Raw genomic sequence first — 12820 nt, 5'->3', positions numbered from 1 at the left:
TTGTCTGACAAACCCTAAACAAATTTCAAAATCGACGATAATATGACTCACTTCAAATAAATAATACCCTAAACTAAAAACTCCCCAAAATCCCTTCCAGAGGCGTTACATGCAAAACCTCCCAAACATCCGATACAAATTGTTGGTCAAACAAAAATTTTAGAAAATTTCTAATACAAACCCTAAATGTATATTTTAGGGATCACGAAACTTACTTGATTATCGAGGATCCCAACTGATTTAGATGGGATTTCTGACTAAATCGTTGCAAATCGATACCCAAACTTTAGCTAGAATGGTTCACCGATGACGAAGACGGTGGTTCGCACAAGTAGTTCTTTCTGGAAGCATTTGGCAATTTGAGCTCGATAATTTGGAAGACTTATGTTTAATTTTTCCCCTTTTCGAATGAGGGTTGTTTGGGTATTTCGGTTAGTAAGTATGAGTGCAAAATGCGTAAGTCAGTGGTAAAAAACTACGTGAAAATCACATGAGGGCACTTCCCTTTGGATTTGACGATTCAGATAGATGGAAGGGTCTTACATGAGAGCAAACCAAAGTTCAGGGGGCCTAAGTGAGAGCTTTGGAAGTTCAAGGGGTGTTTGTCAAATTGGCTGGAAATTCGAAGAGGGCCAAACTGAAGTTTCCCCTATTTAAAAAGTATGGATTCCATTTACCACATTTATTTCTACCAAAAAACAATAAACAGTAAACAACACAATTTCTTTTTATTTTTTAACCGAAAAACAGAAGGTGGTGACGGTGGAGGTACCTACACGGCTACACTGACCACAGTTGTACATCTGTCATTTGATTACTAGAGCTTTCAGCCACTGGATACATTGCAGCTTTTGTGATCGCGGGAGGGGTTATGGTGGTAGTCACTCATGGAGCTAATGTAACGCCCAAGATAGTTATTAAGTTTATTATTAATAACCTCATAGTAATCTAAATTAATTAATGAGATTGATTAATAATAATAATATTTGTGTGAGAATAATAAAATAACAATATTATTTAACGATGATATATTTATGTAATATAAGTTTTAGTGATAAAGAGATTAACTAATAATAATGTTAGTGTAACAATTGATCAATAAATAAAATAGGTTAATGGAACTAGAATAATGAAGTGTGATAATAAGTCCTAGTGTAGTAAATAATTATATGTATGGGTAAATTGTAGTTGAAATAAATGGTAAGGGTGAAATAGGAAATTAAGAAAGATGAATTAAAGGTAGTGGGGGGTAAATCTTGCAATTCTAAATAGTTAAGACTTTAAAATAGAAAGAGAATCTTATCCCATGCCACATGTCAAATTGTCATTGGTCATTGGAGATACCTTATCTCCTTAGTTTTAAAAGAAAAATGCAAAAAAGCAAGCCTTTTGGTGGACCCCACGTGCAGCAGCCCACTCCCCCCATCCTTTCTTTCTTTCTTCCCTTCCTTCTCTCTTTCTCCCTCACCCCCCATCTCACGCACATGCACAACCCCCCCTTTTTTCCCCATTCTCCCTTTGTCTCTCTTTCTCCTTCCACACACACACACACACATGTCCTAGATTGAGAGAGAAAGAGCTGGAGATTGAGAGAAAGAGTGAACGCCGGTGAGATTGAGAGAGAGGAGCTGCTGTTGTGAGAAAGAAGGAGAAGAAGAAAAAAAAAAAAAAAAAAAAAAGAGAGGAAAGTGACGAATTTTAGGGGGGCTTTGGCCAAGGGTGATTGTGAGGTAAAAACTTTAGTCTTTTCTTGTAATTTTTGTTATGCTTGTGAGATTAGAAGCTAGAAATTGTTTGGATTTGTGGGGCTTTGATTTGGGTTCGAAAATTAGGGTTCTTGAATGGGATTTTGTTATATTGTTAAAATCTTTAGTTTCTCTTTAAGGTTTTGTTCTACCCACTGGATTCCAAGCTTGAAATCATAATGATTTGGAGGATTTTTAATTAGTTCCGAAAATTGGGAAAATTTGATAAGAAACCTAATTCCTAAAAATTAATGTGGGGCTTTTATGTGTAGTAGATTGCTATACATGATTTAAGGTCCGGGTTGTTAAAATTAATGGGTTGAAACTTCAATTTTACTTATTGGTAAAATATGGGCGTAAACCCTAATTTTATATGGTTTGTATTAATTTGGGGCTTTAGGTATGTGAACACTAGAAATGTTGTTTGAATGGGTTAATTACATTTAAAGTGTTAATTAATCTTAGATTTTCATGGGTTTCATGGAAGTTGATAACTATAGGGTTTAGGTTCTAATAGATCATAATAGAATCATAATGATTGTTGTAAGTGTTATGAGAATTATAATTGCTAAATTAAATGGCTTAGAAGAGAATAACAATTATAGGGTTAAGTGTAATGCTTAACCTAGAGTGTATGTATATGTCTCAAGATTTAGTGATTTAATATATTATGATGTAGAATCATAGTTTAATGTAACTAAGTTATTAGATAATTAATGCATTAGCTTGTATATATATATGTATTAAATGTAAGTAAAGGATTTTATGGGCTTCAGTTGAATAGATTTGGGATGACCTATAGAACCTGATACTTGTGGTGCTCAAGTATCTTTATATGGAGTATGAGTTTTTAAGCTAAGAATATAGCTTAATTATGTGTTTATGTTATAAATGCTTAGGTGTATCGCAGTTGAGTCAAGAGTTTATTGGAGGGTACTCAACTAAACAAGGTAAGTATTTTACTTACTGGGCAAAAGATACTATATTTTAAGGTTTAAAATATGTTTTGTGATACTTTGCCAATTTAATGATGTTTCATGAAATATTTGATGAAAGGTTTTTTTGAGCTTTTATGAGCTTACGAGATAAAATTATGTTTATGTCATGAGTATGATACTATGAAATGATTTATAAAATAACATATGAGCATTTATGGCAGGAGCATGGATGATATGAAGGAGATGATGTTATGTAATGTATATATGCATGGCGGATGTTTTGAGGAGATGATGTTATGTTATGTATATATGCATGACAGATGTTTTGAGGAGATGATGTTATGTTATGTATATATGCATGGTGAATGTTATAAGGAGAGGATGTTATGTTATGTATATATGCATGGCGGATGTTTTGAGGAGATGATGTTATGTATATATGCATGGTGAATGTTATAAGGAGATGATGTTATGTTATGTATATATGCATGACGGATGTTATGTGGAGATACTGTTATATTATGTATGTACGTATGGCGGATGTTATGAGGAGATGATGTTATGTCATGTATATAAATGCATGACATAACATCATCTCCTCATAACATCCGCATTGACGGATACAGATGTTTTGAGGAGATGATATTATGTTATGTATATATACATGGCAGATGTTATGAGGAGATATGCATGACGAATGTTATGAGGAGATGATGTTATGTTATGTATATATACATGACAGATGTTATGAGGAGATGATATTATGTTATGTATATATGTATGGCGGATGTTATGAGGAGATGATGTTATGTTATGTATATATGCATGACGGATGTTATGAGGAGATGATGTTATATATGTATATGTATGAATGATATGAGAAGATGATGTTGCATATGCATGCATAGCATATGATTTTATGGTAATGATGACTTTCAATATGTTTTATTGTTAAGCTAATTAAATTGCAAGTATATTTTCAAATGATGGTTATTTGGAAAGCCTGGTAATTTCTATACTACTGAGCATCTCTATTTCATGGAGACGGTAGGCTCACAAATCCGGCTGCATCATGGGTGGTGGTAATTCCCGTGGTGCAGACGATGTGGTTAATTTTGATGCAGATGCGGGGATTATTGAGGATGACTCAGTAGTTATGTATTTGGGTCACTACAACGTTTGAGGCATAGTTGCATCAGATGTTATTTTGTTGGACTAGATAATAGTCCCATTTTTGTAGAGCTTACATGTATATGCTTAGACTTTGTTATTTTGTATATGGCTCGTGTCGCATGTGACACCTTTGTATAGCCATTCTTTTGTATGTAAGTTTTAATCACTTAGATGTATTAATTAGCTCTGATGTGTCATGTTATGTCTTAAGTTATTTATATTCCGTTGCAAAGATATAAACTCTGATGAATTATTGATATTGCATATAGCTTTGTGTGGCATATGATATTGTCAAACAGGTTAATGCACGGGTTCATGGCATACTGCGGTATCGCCATGCCACTGTGACAATCCCTTTGTTGTGGGTAATGTTTAAAAAAATAATAATAATTAGTCTCGTTTTAATCAAGCGGGTCGTCACAGAAAATAATTAAAGAAGGTAAACTATGAGCTTGATGGCTATGGCGAAAAGCCTGGCAATAAGCATTCACGCCTGGCACGACGTACTCGTTGGGCAAAATGTAAGGATAACTTGTCTTAGAGTAGGAATTAGATGTCTTTGCTCTATTTTCATTCATTTATGTTGAATTTTTGTTCAATTATCTAGAGGACTAACTATAGTTAGAGTATTGGACTGTGTAATTTAAAACACTTGTTCATATCATTAAAGTTTGTGAGGAAGAATGCAATGGAACTTGAAGCATAATTGTGTCACCATTGCATCATCTTTGTATCTAAAGGGACTAAACAGACATGAGATTATCGGCAAACAATCCTTTGCCGTTTAAAGAACTAATTGATGTTTGGATTTTTTTTTTCTTCATTTTAAACGACAAGAATCTTGTTCAAGGTTTACATTGGCAAGATTGGATTTTGGATTTTGCTTTAATTGTCATCTCCACCTCTATTTGGACCCTATTATTTAAATTTTGACATCTCTAGCTTCATTCAACTTCCTTCTTTAACTTATTTTTCTCATTTTTCAATTTCAACAGTGACGCAGCACCTTAATGAATTTTACTCGTTACATCACCTTACATAAAATACCAACTTATTGGATAACAAGATAGAAAGGAAACAAAGATATAGATGTAGAAGAAACAGAGGATTAAATAGGATAAACGTATAGAACTCATGACGCATAACTGAATCTGTAAATTTCCCCCCACCAAAAAAGAACTCGACTCCAACAAGTTTTGAACAATGTAAGCATCGTACCAAGAACAATATAGTGAGGTTCGGTTTTTCCATTTAACAAGGAATTTGGAAGTCACAATGGCTCAAAACAAAAGGAGAAAAAGATTTTTTTTTTGGCGAGATCCAGTGCTTGAACAGGAGTAACATAACATATACAAAAAAATAACAAATGTTTGTTTAATGTGGTCGAAGAACACCAGCACTTTAACCAGCTAAACAATATGTGTATGTCAAAGTAGTCCACCTCATTCATTTGCATGTCAACCATTGTTATCCTTCTCCAAAGTGTTGTTGGGTATTCTGATCACAAGTGTTTGAGCCTGAATCAAACTTTTGTAGCCAAGGACTTTTACGACACAAATTTGAAAGAGCTATCAACTTATCTCTCCTACGAAATCTCTTACACTGGCTTCGCACTTGGGACCAAGGGTCAAGCCCGAGACAAAATCTATGGCCTTGCCATTTGTCGCAGTGATATCTCAGACACAATTTGCAAGAACTACATTGCCAACGCAATTAACGAAGGCTGCATACGTTGCCCTTACAACAAAGGTTTTTTTTGTTTTAATAATTAAAAGGGTAAGTTGAGAGATCCACTACAAGAAAATAGGTCTTTAGCAACAACAAAATGTCGTTGCTAAAATTTCAAAAGTTATCGCTAATGACTTTTAGCAACGATGCGTCGACATTACTCAAATGCCCTTGCAAAAAGTTCAACCTTGTTGCTCATCAGCGGCAACTTTTAGGTCGTTGATAATGTTTAGAGTCGTCACTAATACATTCAAAACCCAAAACAAGATGTTGTTGCTAAAAATAAGTTATTAGAGACGACACTAAAGTAGTTGCTGATATCTTATTATCAAAGACGACATTTTCTCGTTGCTAATAATTCCTTATCAGTGACGACTTTTATTGTTGATGATAACACTTTGCGTCACCGCTCATAGCTTTAGAACCAAAACGAAATGTCGTTTCTGATAGTTTGTTATCAGCAACGACTTAAAGTCGTTGCTAATAATCTGTTATAAGCAATAACTTGAAATTCTCGCTGATATTTAGGTATATAGTTGTCGTTGATGACAACAAAGTCATTGCTATATATATATATATATATATATATATATATATATATATATATATATATATGAGAAAAATATAAAAAAGCCCCCCAAACTACCAGCCGTTTTCGATTTAGCCCCCTAATGTTTCAAAAGTGATAAAGTAGCCCCCCAAACTACCAAATTATTGCATTTTGGCCACTCCGTTAGTCAAAACCGTCAGTTTGGACAGAAACTGCAAAACGACGTCGTTTGTTACGGGTAAGTTACTACAATGCCCTTTTGAGAAAAATATAAAAAAGCCCCCCAAACTACCAGCCGTTTTCATTTTAGCCCCCTAATGTTCAGAAAGTGATAAAGTAGCACCTTAACTACCAAACAGTTGCAATTTGGCTACTCCGTTAGTCATTACTGTCAAATATGATGGAAAATTCAAAACTACGTCGTTTTAACAAGGGTAAGTTACTAAAATGCCCTTTTAGGAAAAAAAATCATATTAAAACAAGCGCGCTAAACGGCACCGTTTTTCTTGAAATTAGGGTTTCCTTACACTTACCAAAACGGCGCCGTTTTGATAAGTGTTAGGAATAAAAGAAAAAACCTTAGACCCCATGCAGAAAAAACCCCCAACCCCAGTTTATCTCTCTCCCCCAAACCGCCGGCCACCACGTCGTTCTATCTCCGGCAACGTTCTCTCTCAAGTGAAAAAAACGCAACACCCATCTCTCTCTTTCTCTCAAAACCGACTGCCCCTGCCACCACCATCTATCACCGCCGGCCACACCATCGACTAGCTACGAAGCGCCACCGAAAAATTCTTACCCATTGTAGAAATCAAACAAAAAAACCACGTTCGTAGATAAACAACACTGATCCGACAGCTAAACCATGAAATACAATAAAAAGATTGAGTTATGGGTAAGATTTATAGGCTGCCGGAGATAGACGACGTTGTGGCCGGCGGTTTTGGCGAGAGAGATAAACTAGGGTTGGGGGTTTTTTCGTGGGTCACCTGCGTGGGGTCTAGGGTTTTTTCTTTTAATTCCTAACACTTGCCAAAGTGGCGTCATTTTGGTAAGTGTAAGGAAACCCTAATTTCAAGCAAAACGGCGCCGTTTTGCTTGCTTGTTTTAATATGATTTTTTTTTTTCAAAAATGGCATTTTGGTAACTTACCATTGCCAAAACGACGTAGTTTTAAATTTCTCATCATATTTGATGGTAATGAATAACGGAGTGACCAAATTGCAATTGTTTGGTAGTTTGGGGGCTACTTTATCACTTTTTGAATATTATGGGGCTAAAATGAAAACGGCTAGTAGTTTGTGGAGCTTTTTTATATTTTTCCCAAAAGGGCATTGTAGTAACTTACTCGTAACAAAAAAACGTCGTTTTGCTGTTTCCATCCAAACTGACGGTTTTGACTAACGGAGTGGCCAAAATGCAATAGTTTGGTAGTTTAGGGGGCTACTTTATTACTTTTGGAACATTAGGGGGCTAAATCGAAAACGGCTGGTAGTTTGGGGGGCTTTTTTATATTTTTCCATATATATATTGCCAATGCTAAATTTGCCATTAAACTACTAAATTATACAAGTATTTCACGTTGTCTTAAGTAAAATATGACTTACATTCAATTAAAAATATGAATTACAAGTACATATGTTCAAGCCTAGTAACTAAAGTTTACATTTGACATAAATTACACCTTATTCCACACATTGTTTGACAAATGTTTGCTTGTTGTTGTTCTTCTTAGATCATTGTACTTGCTTTCTTGTCCTTAAGAGTTATCTGTAAAGTTGAAGAAAACACATTTTAGGCACGAAACTAGGGTATAGATTGATAAGCATATATAAAAAATTATTATGATACCAAAAAAATCCAACACATAAACCAATCAACTCAAGTCAAAATCTCAAGTGGAACCTTACTATCTACCCCGAGTAGATGCCACAAATAATCAAAACAAAATAAAACACAGTAGTAGCACCTCTAAAAGAATTGATTCAGAATTCAGATAAAAATAAATTTGTTTCCTAGCACATGCCTTTTAAGTCATCCTCATTGGAGCAATACAAATAATACTTAATGGTAAAGGAAGAAAATGTAATACCATGAATAGAAGTGGGTTCACTTTACTTTCAAGTTTTTAAGTGCTTCATTAAGCTCCAACAGCAAAACAAAAAATTCTGGGATAGAGCTGTAGGATAGAAATATTAAGAATTCCAACCAAATGGAATTGAACTCCAACCCTAACAAGACGGCTACTACTAATAGGTATAGGATTGAGAATTTCAATTTCGAGAATTGAACTCTAACCTTAGTACATCTCAAATCACTTGAGGATTTCCTTGGGGTCATTGGTTGAATATTAGTATATACAACAAAGGTGATGTTTTAATATTATTGTATATTCTCATATGATACTGTATTACCATATTTGTGACAGAATATTTTCATAATATTCTCAATTATTATAAAAATATTATGATAATATTTGCTACTATCTATTTTTTTTTATTCAAGTGCAATCATATGGTCGGATTATTGCACATTGAATTAAGTACCTCAACAAGGAATTCTTTAACCAAATTGACTATGAAACTTGGTACTACATCAACAACCCTAGCAATATAAGTAGTGATGCGGCATCGTTTCGTGAAAGGAGTGGGACGTGGTTGAGCAAACTCGCTTCCAAGACGCAACAAATGTTTGTGACTGGAGAATTGGTGGTCGGAGATGCAACCACGCTCTATGCGGTTGCTCAATGCACAAGGGACCTTTCTAGCATGAATAGTAGGAAGTGTCTTGTTGATTCTATTGCTGTTCTTCCTAAATGTTGTGATGGGAGTATAAGAGCTTGGATGTATAGTGGGACTTGTGAGCTATGATATGAGGCTTTCAAATTTTTCAATGCTTAGGGTTGGAACATCTTAGGATCATGGATCATATAACTCCTATAAAAAGATTGTGTGTGCTAGGAGTCTATGACTTTAAGTTGTTGTATTCCCCCTTGCATGTTTGTAAGTTTTATCCAAATGGGTGAGTGATTAAATAAGATTTTTCTGTCGTTCTATAGATTTAATTTCGGGGAAACTTCCCTTATTTTGACCTTTGAAATGTCATGGTCTTTGTGGTGCTAATCTCTAATTACCAAAAGTTGCAATGTTGGTATCTCATTTGTCATCCCTATGTTAGAATTTTTTTGTTAAATCCAAAAGGATCCTAATGGCCATGGAGATGGTTGTGCCACCCCCATATTCGTCTACAGGGGAGGGTTGAACCACTCCTATATATTCGCCCTAACGCCTAGTAGAACTAAAATTTTTCTGATGGTGTGTAATAGTAAGTAGAAATTGAAGATTGAAGGTGAAAGGTAATTTGGAAAGAGAAAATCCTAGTTGTCACAAAGAAAACAGAGAAAACTTTGAGAATACAGAATTCTTATGCAAATCGGAATGAAGAACTAAGCCCACAAGCCAGGCTTAAATAGCTGAAGCAAACCAAAATTTTGCCAAAAAGAGCAAAAGTCTAATTTACATAAAAATAAACTGTGAATAAAAATAAAGATTCTACCAAAAAGTAAGTGAAAATTTAGAAATAAAATTCCTACTAAAATGAGAAAATAAATATTTTCTAGAAGAGCAAAAAATAACTTAAAATAATGATTTGAAGGCGAAAACAACCGATGGGCTTGGTTTATGGTTAAAGAAATGTCAGTTGAAAGCTTATATAAGCCATGGGCAAATGTTCCCCTTTTCCAAAAAAAAAAAAAAAAAAAAAGGTCATGGGTAAATGGATTCTTTGGGTAGATTGGGCTGTAAACTTGGTACTTTAATTTAAACTTTTTTGAATAAAGCTTTGATTTGGCTAAATGGAATAGAAAGCCTTAAAATGGGTTGAAGCCCAACTTTGAATCGCATTCCATTGTGGGCTGTGGCCCAATAAAATATTAAAATTGTTAATAGAAATTTTGTGGGCTATTTTTTAACAAAACTTGGGCCCAAAATTATGGTTCATCTTTTTTTTTTTTTCTTTTTTAATTTTATATATATATATTATGGTTCATCTTGAGTTGACCATATAGTGCCAACACTTTATCAAGTAGCTATGGATTTTTTGAATTTTAATTTTGGTTGGTGATTCTAAGTCTTTTTGCCCTCTTGTTTGAATATAGCCAAAAAAAAAAAAAAAAAAAGGTGAGAGCAAAAATTAAAAATAAGATTTTCATGTGAAATTGTGATCATTAATTGGGACATAGTTTTAAAGTTACTATTTTTAAAAATAAGTTTCGTCAGGACCAATCTTGAATAATGGTGCATTTGGGATTATAATTTTATAATAATAATTTGTCCCCAAGGGGTAGCTCAATCGGCTGTGGATTACGTCTAATAAAGCGAAGGTTACTAGTTCGAATCTCCCTCCCATTTTCCTTATGTGGACATGTAAAAAAAAAAAAAAAATTATGTTTTTAAAAGATATCGCAAAACGTAAAGTTTTGGCTTTGTGATTTAAAAATATTTAATCTAAAATAGGAAAAAAAATTTGTGTTGGGCATGCAACTTTTGATATGGTAGTGGGCATGGACAATGATTTGTATTGCATGGGTCTCAATAATCATAGAATTTCAGAACAACAAGTGCTGCAGTCTATTTAAATTAGTAATTCACATATTGGATGGTCCACCAGCTTTGTGAGTGAAGCTTACTCCATTCTTGATCCTCCATAGTATACACATATGTGATGAGCAGTTCATTTACATTATGTTCAAATCTTTCAAAACAAAAAAGAGTTAAGCTATCCTTTTAGTATGTACATTGTCTTCTTATAATATTAATCGAAATCACCTAAAGATGGAAACTAAAACTTAAAAAACAAGTAAATCATCTAGGGAGGAAACATTATGTTAGTTTTTATGATCAGCTCATTCGTTGTTCAAAATGTAATTTTATGTTTATATATAGAGATTGGGGTAAATTTGTATTTAGATATGCAATTGAAGATATTGAAGAATTGTTGTGTAGGGATAAGTACAAGAAAAGATGTCTGGGCATGGGGTGTTTTAGAGAAGCCGAGAACCCTTGTTTGTTGAGAAGCCCAAAGGCTGAAATGGATACAGACATGGATGTATGGACACCGACAGTTCAGGAAGTTTTATTGTTCCATGAACTTTTTGGACAGAACTGCGGACACAAACTTTCTATTTACCTAATGTTCGGACACTAAGGTCAGATGCCTAAACATAAAGGCGGTTAGGGTTATGAAACTTATGGAACCCTAACTAGTTGTGTTTGGACACATTAAGATCATGCATGCCCAAATGCGGCCACTGCATAATAACCTTATTGTTATTTAAAGATTATTTTGTCTCAATCTTTGGTATTTTCTCTTTGATATGCAATTTTGAAAGGCTCCATAAAGAATATTGAGAGACAAGGCAAGTCCCAAGATACAAATTATTTAGTATATGCATGTGCAAACAAAAGTTTGTGCACAAACAAATTCTACCAAGTGAGAATTAGTAAGGGTTCGTTTCAAGAATATTGGCCAACATGGGACTTGTTAGAGTTGAGACTAATTGAACAAAGGGTTGCCTTATTAATGATGTAGTAAGTTTACTATGTATTGTGGTAGGTTTTTTTACAATGAAGTGAATCCTAAGTTTAGAGATGTATTTTCTTGTTGAATGCTTTCCACTTCGTCAACAAATTTTGTGTTATGTGTTGATGATTATTTTGATGACTTTTAAAATAATAATAATTTGGGCATGGATGTGGAAGCCCAAAAGCAAGCCCAAGAAAAAGAGGTGGTGGTCAGTGATGTTCCACAGGCTGAGAAAGCTACGTTGGCAAGTAGAGAAAGAGCCCACAAAGCCCAAGCCCCTTGAAGTTGCAGATCATCTCAACCCCAAGAAGAGACAAAAACAAAGGAAAACATTGAGAGAAATGAGAGAAACTAATAAAATAAACATGCACTCGTCTACAGTGTCACTTGACACTCTTCATAAACGAATTTTCCATAAGTTTTAGCATAAAGTAAAAAAAAAATACTAACCACTATAATTGCTCTTAGTGAAATTGTTAGTGATTTTAGCTAAAGAGACAAAATGACTAAACTTTCGGGAAAGTTAAAATAAAATCTTTAAAAGTATTTTTATTATTATTTTTTTTTATCTAAGGGTATGTTTGGCATTGTAATTTTATAGATGAAAAAACGATTTTAAACCAAATCGCAAAAAATGACTTATTTAGGATTGCGAATTAAATGAGTTTGAGAACGTAAAATATATACATTTTCAAATCGCAGGTAAGGAGGTGATTTTTTTGAAAAAGCATAATTTTAAAGTTTAAACTGCGATGTTAAAGGTCAAACGGCTGAAATCGCAATTTTATCGAACACATAATTGCGTTTTTAAAAATCACGTCTTCAAATCACACATTTTATAAAATTGTTATTTTTAAATCTCACATTTTAAAATAACAAGCTCAAACGAATTCTCTAAAAATTACGAAAACGTACAATTCCAAACATTATGTTTGTCTACATTTTTAAGACACCCGTCGACTTTAGTGGACTATAGTCTCTATTGAAACGCATATGCGTCGTTCGTTACCAGAGGCTCTGGAAGAGTCGACGTCGAAGTTGAAACTAGTAGCGGTGACTAATATCGCCTTAAAAAGAATTGTAATCATTTTAAAACTAGAATA

At 34.0% G+C, this 12820-nt stretch overlaps 1 protein-coding gene across 1 annotated transcript; it reads left to right on the top strand.

Moving 5' to 3' along the window:
• Nucleotides 1-3755: 3755 nt before the first annotated feature.
• LOC148584835 (antimicrobial ginkbilobin-2-like protein) lies at nt 3756-9004 on the top strand. Its single transcript, XM_088517520.1, has 3 exons — nt 3756-3833; nt 4126-4221; nt 8678-9004. Exons 1-3 carry the CDS (start codon nt 3756-3758, stop codon nt 9002-9004), a joined length of 501 nt encoding a protein of 166 aa, XP_088373646.1.
• Nucleotides 9005-12820: the final 3816 nt, after the last annotated feature.

The sequence above is a fragment of the Corylus avellana genome, chromosome 6 (genome assembly GCF_965113065.1).
Source record: "Corylus avellana chromosome 6, dhCorAvel1.hap1.2, whole genome shotgun sequence".
Lineage (NCBI taxonomy): Eukaryota > Viridiplantae > Streptophyta > Magnoliopsida > Fagales > Betulaceae > Corylus > Corylus avellana.
The sequence above is the reverse complement of the archived record's forward strand: the minus strand, read 5'-3'. Positions and strand labels throughout refer to the sequence as shown.

What these genes read in the sequence shown, in the direction of transcription:
- LOC148584835 (XM_088517520.1), top strand. Translation starts at nt 3,756, where the DNA reads ATGGGTGGTGGTAATTCCCGTGGTGCAGACGATGTGGTTAATTTTGAT. An exon ending in GGATTATTGAGGATGACTCA is followed by an intron (nt 3,834 to 4,125) that starts GTAGTTATGTAT and finishes TATTGCATATAG; the next exon opens with CTTTGTGTGGCATATGATAT. An exon ending in TGACAATCCCTTTGTTGTGG is followed by an intron (nt 4,222 to 8,677) that starts GTAATGTTTAAA and finishes CATTGAATTAAG; the next exon opens with TACCTCAACAAGGAATTCTT.